Raw genomic sequence first — 10,376 nt, 5'->3', positions numbered from 1 at the left:
CACTTCTCCAGAACAATTACTGATTCCCCTCTAGCTGCTAGCTTTTGAACTCTACTTCCCTCCACGCAAGACAAAATCAAATCTCTGTTCTGCAATGCACTGTGTTTAAGTATGGAAAAAAAAAATAATAATAAAATAAAAAATATGAAGATTACAAAGTGAAAAACCCTGTGTTTGGAAAACTATTACATTTCGTTGTTAGTTCTACATTGACACTTGTAATTCCTGTAAACTGATTTTTAAATAGGTGCAAGAAAAACAGAAAGTTATTTACTCATTTTTAGCAGAGACTTGACAGGTCTGCAACTAAGCCTCCATGAGAAAATAATGGGCAGAGGGAAAACACATTATCTATGCTTGGGGGAAAAAAAAAAAAAAAAAAAAATCTTTGAAAAGATTCCTTACATTTCTGTCATTGACTTCTAGAAATGTGCCTCTTCGTAAAATAACACTTTAAAATATATACACTGAATGTTACGCGCATGTATGTGCTTGAAACCTGAATGCAGTAATCACGTAACAGTGGACTAGCATGCAGGTGTAACTACAGCTTTAAAGACAACAGTCATTTTCCAGTTCTTTTCACTTCTTGAGAAAAGTACAACCTTTGACTCTTCACGTGTAAATTTTATTAGTAACTATTACAATACTTGAGGGTTTTAAAGGGGAGGGTGTCAAGAGGACGCAGTCAGTCGCTTTTCGGTTGTGCCTGGCGACAGGAGGAGAGGCAAGGGGCACACACCGAAGCAGAGGAGGTTCTGGCTCAACACGAGGGGGCACTTCTGCAGTGTGCGGGTGCCAGAGCGCTGGGACAGGTTGCCCAGACAGGCCGTGGAGTCTCCTTCTCTGGAGACACCCAAAACCCGCCCGGTGCCACCCTGCACAGCGTGCTGTGGGTGACCCTGCCTGGCAGCGGGGCTGGACCAGAGGTCCCCTCAGAGGTCCCTCCCGGCCTCGGCCGTCCCGTGTCCCTGTGGAGCGGTCCCGAAGCCCTTGCCGCTCGCTCCTGCGGCAGCAGCTGCAGCGCCCACCGGTTCCCCAGGATGGCGAGCAGCGAACAAAGCTCTCTGCGGCTGCCCCGCCTCGCTCCTCGGCGCCGCCTTACCCTCCCTGCGGGGGGAACACCCCGGCGGCTGGCTTCCTCCTGGCTCCGTGCACCACATACGGTGCCGGCGGCAGGGCTGGACGCGGTCTTTTCCTCGGCTGGGCCGGGAAACCTCAGGGGCATAAAACCCGCGGGGCGCCTCCTCGCGCTGCCTGCCCCTCCCGCGGCCGCCGCGTTGCTGGGGCACCGGGCCCGCCCCGACGCCGCCGTGCAGCGGCGCCGCCATGTCGGGGCCGTGTCGGGGGCCGGGGCCGGGGCCGCCATGTCGGGGCCGGGGCCGGGGCCGGGGCCGGGGCCGGGGCGGGCCGGGGAGGCGGACAGGACGCTGTTCGTGGGCAACCTGGAGAGCCGGGTGCGGGAGGAGATCCTCTACGAGCTCTTCCTGCAGGTGGCGGCGGGCCCCGGGCGGTGGGGAGCGGGGGGGCCGGCGGCCCCGCGGGGGGCTCCGCGGCTGCGGCTGCTGGGCGGGGGGCGCCGGGGGGTGCGGCCGGGCCCAGCTGCCCCCCGTCCTCTGCCCCCTTCTCCAGCTTTTCTCCAGGGTTTCCCTCGCCTCTGCCCTGCTTGTGCAAGCTTTCGCTCCGGAAAGGGGCCCCGAGTTAGCGAGGAAGTTAAAAAAAAAAAAAAAATCTTTTATAGTTTTTCTATATCGATTAAGATTTATTTATATTTTTTTTTGGATCAATAATTTTATTAAGAAAAATGGGTGCAAAAGCTGACAATGTGTCCAGCACGGTGGCAGCAGTTAGCATGGTGGGACAGGCAGTAGGGATGGTGGGTTGTGGGTCTTCCACCCGCATAACCTTTATAACACAATGTTTCGTGTCTTAAGGCTTGAGGAGATGCTGATTCTGTCAGTGGGGTCCCCACCCCCTGCCTCCATTTTCTTGCCATTTTCCCCAGGACCTGGAGGGCTTGCTGAAAGACAGCAAATGTGGCTGAGCCAGGCTTATTAACCTGAAAGGAGTAAGGAAAAGGCAGGGAGCATCATATCAGTAATGCAAGCATCTAATGGCAAGGTGGATTGACAGTAGTCGGTGACAATGGGGCATTTTTCCGGGCCTGATACAATCAGCGTGAATGAAGCTCAGCCTGGACAGTTCAGCCAATAGCATGGTGATACATGTGCATCTGCCAGTCTACTAATTACACCTGGTCTCAGAAGGAACCTTGCTTCCTTCAGGTGTTTTCGCACAACAGTACAAAAATAGAGGTGGGCAGAATAATCTGTTCTTCTGCTATGCCATTTGCTAATTAGAACTACTTCTGCTCACTGTTTTTATTCCACTGTTTAATCTGATATTCATCTTGTTCATCTAAGCAAGGTATCAGCACACTACTCTGTGTGCATTGAAAGGCATTTTTGTTTGGTTTGTTCTAGCTTTGTGGTAGTTTAGGTGATTCCAATTCTTCCTGACTTCTCCCTAAAATTATCTAAGAAACAGTTGTTTCTTTATTTCTTATTTTCTACACAGTATTCCTACCTGTTTCCAATAGTATTCTGTTGTGTAACTTTAAAAGTTAAGTTACGAAGGCTTGTCTTACCAGAGGGTTTGAGTAACGCCACACAATTCCGAGCATAAAAGCAATGAAAACAAGTGGTTGTTCTCAGAATACAGTTTTGTATGAATCTTCTGCATAATCTGCTTCAGTCATGCAACTGCTGACTTCTGTCTGGGTTTTCATATCATCTGAATTAATACCTGCTTAACTTTTTCCTTCTGTTCATCGCATTCTTGTTCATGTTTCTCTCTTTGCTGCAACAGCACATGCTTCCTGTTGCAGTATTGTCCTTTCTTAGGCAGCATATAGTTCAACCTGCCTGCAGTGGTACAGCCCTAAAAATGCACTCCTGAGCTGTAGCTTTTCCCCATCAAATTACGAGAAAATATCTATAATTATTTCTAAACTATTAATATTTTTTTATTTATGAACAGGAAGACTACAGAGTTAAGACTGATCTGCAAAGCATTTGAGCGTGTTACTTCTAGTTCTTGAAGAACCAGATCTTCCTCATTAGGCAAACAATCAGAAGACTGGATATATTCCGTTTTTAGAAAAACTGCAGTGTAGTGCAGAACAGCAACAAAAAAAATGCCTTAAAGAGCCAACTCAAGCAAAAATGAGCATGTTCAGAATCTCACTGAAATCCCCTTTAAAAAAAAAAAATTAAATAAGGCCACCAAACTTGAAGATACTTGGAAAGACAAAATCAACATATTGAAGATTGCCTGCGCAGGACAATCTAGGTAGTATCCATTGCTGTATAGCCCGATCATCTTTCTGCACCAATAATAAAAACTGGTACATTATTTTTGATCCTTAATATTTATTGTCTGTATGATTCTTCTGCTTTCACGAGGGCTGGGGAGGGAAGAGGGAGAATAATACTCATGTTTCATCAAGAGCATCTTACTTAAGCGAGTAGTTTATAGACAGCTTGCAAAAGCATACAGCAATCAGACATTATTATCACAGATGACAGTCCTTAATATTCTCAGTCTGACATAAGAAAGGGTATAATAAGGAAGATGGCTCCAAATCATCACTCTGAATGCTCACAGCAGACAAATTGCAGATTTGTTGTTTGACAATAATCATTGAAAGTGCAGAATAATAAAGTAGATCACTTTCTGTGGCTTATTTTCTTCATCTGAGCATATGCTGTGTGTTTATTATGAATGTTGAACTGTTTATGCACAATTGCTGTGAAGCTGTTATAACGAATTAACTTGTGCTTGCCTAAAGCTGCAGATGACTTCTGAGTGACTTTTACTGGAAAGTACGCTTCATATCACTAGTAGGAGTGTAAGCCAGTTCTGCTGTTTTTATTCAGAACAATAAATTATCCATCTACTACAGTAACATAGACAACGTTTGGTAATTTTTGTAACTGTATCTGATGGGATTTTTTTGTCACTTAAAGTGACACCTCATTTCATACCTGGATAGTATATCGTCTTAAAGATAAGTTGTTGTCATCCTTAACATTCCAGATCTGTGGCAGAAGACTTGTTGGCCATTTGTTTCCACTCTGCTAAATCAGCCTTACAGTTTGTTTTAATAAAAATTGATAATTCCGTGACTGATATTCAGCCTTGCATAGGGAAAATTTAATATCTACTATGAAAATGACAGTTTCTTTGCAAGTGGGACGAGTCTTCATGCAACATCACTGCCATGGTTTGGTTCTTCTAGAAGGACTATGCAAGGATTACAGTGTAGGCAGAGATGGAACTTCTTTTCAGTGAAGATACAGAATATCCTGAGTTGGAAGGGACCCAGTAGGATCATCCAAGTTCAGCTCCTAACAGGAGGCACCTAAGGGTGTGGTTTGGGGTTTGTTTCTTTTTTGGTCAGGAACAGTATGCTATCTCCGATGAGATGGTAGAGTTTCTTGATTCCTTGCCATGCATTTGTGATGAAGGTTACACAGTACAGAAAACTGTGTTTTGTGGTGGTTCCAGAAACACTAGTCTCTATTAAGGTGTGCTTTCCTACAGTTTTGGTGCTGCCTGTTTTAGGAATTTAAGGAAAATAGAAATATATTACTGGACTTCATAGCTGTTATGTAACTGATATTATCAATTTGTTCAGTTGTGTTAGCTGTGCAAAAAAAGCTCTGTAATAATTGTACTAGGAGCTGTACATGCATAAGGTAACCTTTGCTATGAATACAGTAACTTAGTAGTTACTAAGTTCCTTGCGGCTGTCATCACTGCTTTTTAAAAATAATTTAAAAAATGGATTATTAAAGACTAAACATCATCAATGGAGTGATGGTTTGTTCTCCTTCTAATATTTTTAGAGATGATTTTTTGTTTTATAGGGAAAGTTTTGAGTTCAAGCATGGGGAATGCGGAGAGATTTTTAAAATTAAGTAGAGGGTCTTATACTGAGAAACTTGCACTGTTTCTGACTATGACAAAATGTACATTATTATGACATAAGTATTAAACAAACAAACAAACAAACAAGTTCTGTGAGAAAATAATGTAAATTTCTTTCAGGCTGGACCGTTAACCAAAGTGACAATTTGTAAGGACAAAGAAGGAAAGCCAAAGTCTTTTGGATTTGTCTGCTTTAAGCACAAAGAATCTGTGCCTTACGCGATCGCTTTGCTGAATGGAATCCGTTTGTATGGAAGACCAATTAAAGTACGGTATCGTTTTGGTAGGTTTACTGGTCATGATGATTACGTAAGTCTTTGTAAAAATTGAATTGTTTTCCTAAATGACTATTTTTTTAATCCTACAGTCTTTCAGAAAGATGACAATTTATAGTTGAATCTATTGCAGTCTTTTCTGTATTTTTAAGGAACAAAATCTTTTTGTGGTTTTTGCATGACAAAGTGTTCACCATTTTTTGTTTACTAAGGAAAGACAATGGGTTGGTTCACAACAACACAACTTGAAAGCCAGCAGAGACCACACTGTGTGGAATACAGAAACAACTCTGGTGTGGCCACAGTTGTCATGACACATTACATTTAGTGAGAGCAGCAACACTCAAGCTGTTTGACTTCTATACACAGAGTTATTAGTTTTAAGTGGTAGAGATTGTAGGTAGAAAAACACAGTCAAATCAAAGTCTTATTCTTCATTTTATGTTTATGAAAGTAAAGCTTCTAGAATGTTAATGATTAGGCAGTATTTGCAATCCAGACATTAAGGACTTGTGTTCACTATGCACTGTGTTGCTCTTAGAAGGCTGTACAGAGTAGTTTCTGGTTGTATGTAAAGTGGCTGAGGTTCCTAAAATCAGAAGCAATGGGAACAATTTTATTTGTGATTACTTCAACAATCCTGATTTATGCTTCTGTAAGTGACTGAGTATTAAATGATAAACAAATATTTTCAAGCAGTAAATTGATGCTGTAGGTTGTCAGCCATAAATTGACACCTCACCATTATATGCTAACTTTGATATACTGGTGCACTACAGATAACACAGAACACTTTCTGTGTCTTTAATTTGTAAATCAAATAGTCATAACTGAATAGTCATTACAGTATTGTCTTGTTTACAGGGAGTTCGCACTCATCAGAACTAAACAGCCCGACACATGGTTTTGAGAACTATGTTGACTTATATTCACCTTCATATAGGTAACAAAGATCTATACATTAATTGTATGATTATGATTAAAAGAAATCCTGTTAAGAAAGTGACTTGATGTGGTAGAACAATCAGCAGTTGCATACTTAATTGCATCCTTACTCACAGTGGGTTTTAGTTAATGTTTGGTTGTTCAGCTTGCCAGACGTTCAGTTAGTTGAATTTCCAATCCTGTTTGGTTTTGCAAGATACAGGCACATGAAAAAAAGTATTTAAGTATGGTGTTTGTACTAGCAGTGTTTGCAGTTCTTAGGGAAAAAAAAATCTGGTAATGGAAATAATCGTTTCAAACCCCATCGAGTTTATATCTGTAGTTTTCTGTGTGTGTGTATATTTAAGCAACTGTCACACACATGACTGCACAGGTAGAAGCCTGTTATAATGGAACTCTGGACACCCAAGTCTCAATGTCTTTAACATTTAAAATTCATCATTTTTCAACAAGTGTGACAGAATTCCCATGGTAAAATCCAGGACTCTGTCTGCACTTCAGTATGTCAGGATTACTTGTTGATTACTTATGTTTTCCTTGTTTTACTAGTCTTTCATGTAAGCCCAGATATTAATATCTGCATTCTTCTCTTGGATATACTCATTATAGCCTAAGAATTACATCTCAGCAGTCTACTAGGCAGTATTTGGTGGAAGTCTGGTCTCTGTGTGTTTGCTTGTTTTTCCTAGGTATCAAGAACCTTATGGAAATGCTCCATTTCCTGTTACTCCCTTTCCAATGAACAATAGTTTACCTCAGGAATACTCAGTCTTTCAAAAGATGGTGAGTTTGCGTTAAAAGTTATAAATATGTTAACTTTTTTTGAACTTGAAGGTTTTCTGCATTCTGACAAACAAGTGTGCTTATTTAATGACTCAAAATTTGGCTTAGGCTGCTAACTTTGACTATGAGGTCTGTTTATCACTTAAGGGATCTACTTAACCAAACTGTTTTCTTACTGCAGGAATGTCTTAAAGGTATAGCTTAGGGAGGCTAAGAAGTCAGTCTATAGAAGGAGCTCATTGCTGTACTGTGTTTCAAATCAAATCCCCTTGGTGAGACAAGATAAAAATGTAAATGTAAAAATATGTATATGTAAAAATACAACCATGAAAGCAATAGGTTCTTCATATATGGCTAATTCAGTCAGTGGCCACTTAACTCTTCTACTTACTTCAGATATGCCCAGCAGAAGTTTGAAATGTAGTTCTGTTCTAAAATTGAACTAAAACTCCTCCAACAACCACCGCTGCCATTATGAGAAATGTTTAAGTTAAGGCAACAGTAATTTAAGGGTTTCTGGCCTGAACCTTTTCATGCCTCTACAGTTCTCACATTGAATTCTCCTTTATTGCAGTAGACAGTGAGAATCATATTCCTTTTCTCTTTGTCAAACTCAGGTGCACTGGTCTATTGTCCTAATCTCTGAGATATTCTCCGAATCAAGTGAACTGGTATCTTCAGATGGTAACCTATGGGCCATACCCTACTTACTCATCAAGCACATCATGGAAATTCTGAATCTGATGAGTTGGTAGGACTGAAGAAACCCAGCATTTAATGTGAGGTGCAGACTGTGGACAGTCCAAGTGTCACCCAGTCTGACCAGGGAATGGCCCTGCCTGTTGTAACCATAGAAGGGGTGAACTCTGGATAGATTCTACTTGATAGCTGCAATCTAAGCAGGAAGGTGGAGAGGGTCTGTTCGCTGTCACACAGATCTTTCTGGTGGTGGCCTGCCTCCCCACTTCCCAGGCTCAGTACTCAGAAGATCTGATGCCTGCACAAACTTTTCCATCCTCTCTGTTGTGGTTGGATGCTTTGGAGGGTACCATTGCCCCCACTGTGCTCACTGTCAAGCCCATTTCTCAGTAACAATGCAGTACACAAAGATTGAAAGACCAAACGCTCAGCAGACCTGCACACACCAACAAGTTAATTCCATTTTCTACTTGCTAGAAGAGATAGACAGTATAACAGCATGTCTCCAGTGATTGCTTTGTTGCAGCTTCAGCAGAATGTATGCCTTCATGCATCTACCTCACCTTTATATGGGTGTGTCAGACTTACTTGGAAGTCTCTTTTGCACACAAGGAGGTACTCAGACATGCTTCCCATACTTTTTCGGGTTACTGACAGTCAGTAGAAAGGCGCTTGCTCCTCTGACCTTTGTAATTCTATTGCTGTATGTGGACTGTGTATTTTTTATGAGAGAGACTCTTGGGATACTTCAGAGAATGTATCAAGAAGCTGTGCACTTACTGTGGTGTTCCGAGTGCTTTAATCTATGGGTTCACTATACCTTGCTGGAACTTGTTTCGACAATAACTTCAAAATTATTTGAATCAAACCAGATTAAAAGAAAAAAAAAACAGATCTGTATGTCTTTATATTAACAAGTGGTATTGTAGTTACAAATATTTATACAATGCATAGGTGAAGAAAAGAAAAGAATGCTATGTTTGATCACCTTACAAAAAGACTTAATGGGCAGTTTAATCTTAAATCAGATTGTGTGTTCCACCTCAACCATGAAAGACTGTATGTTTTCCAACTACACTAGTTGATCTAATAAAATAAATGTTTTGCTTTTAAATTTCATGTTTATTTACTATATATAATTTGCTGTCAATATTTTCATTGTAGAAACTGTAATGTATGTGAAATTAAGCTCTTCAGAACTTCCCCTTAACAGTATTAACAATTCAAGTTCTTATTTCCCCAGATGAACCACTTTTTAGCACAGCAGTATACAGTTCACAGCCCAGTGGGTCAACAATTTCCTTACTGTCAGATGACTCCGCCACTGCCTTCAAATTTATCCGTTCCTCCTTATCAGAATCAAGCTGCAAATTTTAAGTCTGGACAGAGTTCCTTTGAATTGGCCTTGCCGCATTCAAGCGATTGTGAAGTGTACCAGGTGGATGAAAGTACTTCTAAAAGAAAGAGAGAACAGCAAAGCTGTGACAGTGACACTAGTACTGAAGATGACCAAATGAAACAAAGAGAGTGTGACCAAAAATACAAGAAGTGCAAAGCCACGAAAAAGAGGCATTAATACTGTGTAACTGGGTTAATTTTTTAACTATATTTGCTATTTTTACTTAAGAGAAATTCTCTCATTGTTGCACTTTATTAAAAAGGAATGCTCAAGATTCATATTAATTTTGAAATGTATTGTGCGTAAATTATGCTGATATACTTTAACCTCAACCAAATTACTTTCTTTAAAGTATGGGAAACATTTAAAAACTTAAAATTTTCCTTTTGAAGGAAAAAAGTAGCTAGTTTTGTTTTTGTTTTCTATGAATTGTGAAAGACAATTATTTCACTATTGTAGAAACTTTATGAAAATATATAATTTCAGCCACTTATAAAGCATATGTATCATTTCTATGATTTATGGAATTTATTTTTAGGACTGATGTAAGAACTTTCTGGAGCAATTGAACTGAGCAGGCTAGAAATTCTAGGCATCATACTAGAGACGTGCTTGTCACATCAACACCTATAACTTCTACTCTTTTCTGATTTAGCTCTGCTGTTATGTTCTAGTAGGATCACTGTGTATACTTACTGGAACTGTGGTGTGTTTTTTTCCCCCACAGTATTAAATGTGAGGTAAAATTCGGGCATTTGCACTAACCACAAGACTTACATAATATGTCAATACTTGAATGTAAGTACTTTATGGCCACAATGTGTACTGACTAGAACTATATACACATTTATATATGTGTATTTCTATGAACTTACTCTCTAGTTATTTATTTACTTATTTGAGACTCTTGTTACAATTCGTTAATTGTAACAAATAGATAAAAAAAACATAACAGAGTATCTCCATTATACCTAATTTGTACCATAAAAGTCAACTGAGTTAATAGTGCCTCTTAAGAAGAAAAGTTCCTACCTTGTTTGTGGAGGAAGAATAAATCTCATACAATGGCGAATCAAAATACTGACCTATTTTCTATCTTTCACAACTTTAATTATTTACAGCTGCCATCAACAACCTACAGATACAGAGGTATTTTTCTTTATTAGATCAAGTACAGGTGAAACACTTTCATGATCCTTTTATGAAAAAGCAAAACACTTCATTTTCAGCCATTAATTGCTTAAAGTCTTCTATGGAGACTGGATGTAGGCTCTAAACAGTAA

At 40.0% G+C, this 10,376-nt stretch overlaps 1 protein-coding gene across 1 annotated transcript; it reads left to right on the top strand.

Annotated features, from left to right (window-relative positions):
- The first annotated feature begins 665 nt into the window (after positions 1–665).
- Positions 666–10,157, top strand: RBM11 (RNA binding motif protein 11). The gene is made up of 5 exons (XM_082753724.1): positions 666–1,493; positions 5,113–5,275; positions 6,132–6,210; positions 6,902–6,995; positions 8,938–10,157. The coding sequence occupies exons 1-5, from the start codon at positions 1,044–1,046 to the stop codon at positions 9,268–9,270; spliced, it is 1,119 nt and encodes a 372-aa protein (XP_082609850.1). The 5' UTR covers positions 666–1,043; the 3' UTR covers positions 9,271–10,157.
- Positions 10,158–10,376: the final 219 nt, after the last annotated feature.

The sequence above is a fragment of the Aythya marila genome (genome assembly GCF_965140915.1).
Source record: "Aythya marila genome assembly, chromosome: 1".
Lineage (NCBI taxonomy): Eukaryota > Metazoa > Chordata > Aves > Anseriformes > Anatidae > Aythya > Aythya marila.
The sequence above is the reverse complement of the archived record's forward strand: the minus strand, read 5'-3'. Positions and strand labels throughout refer to the sequence as shown.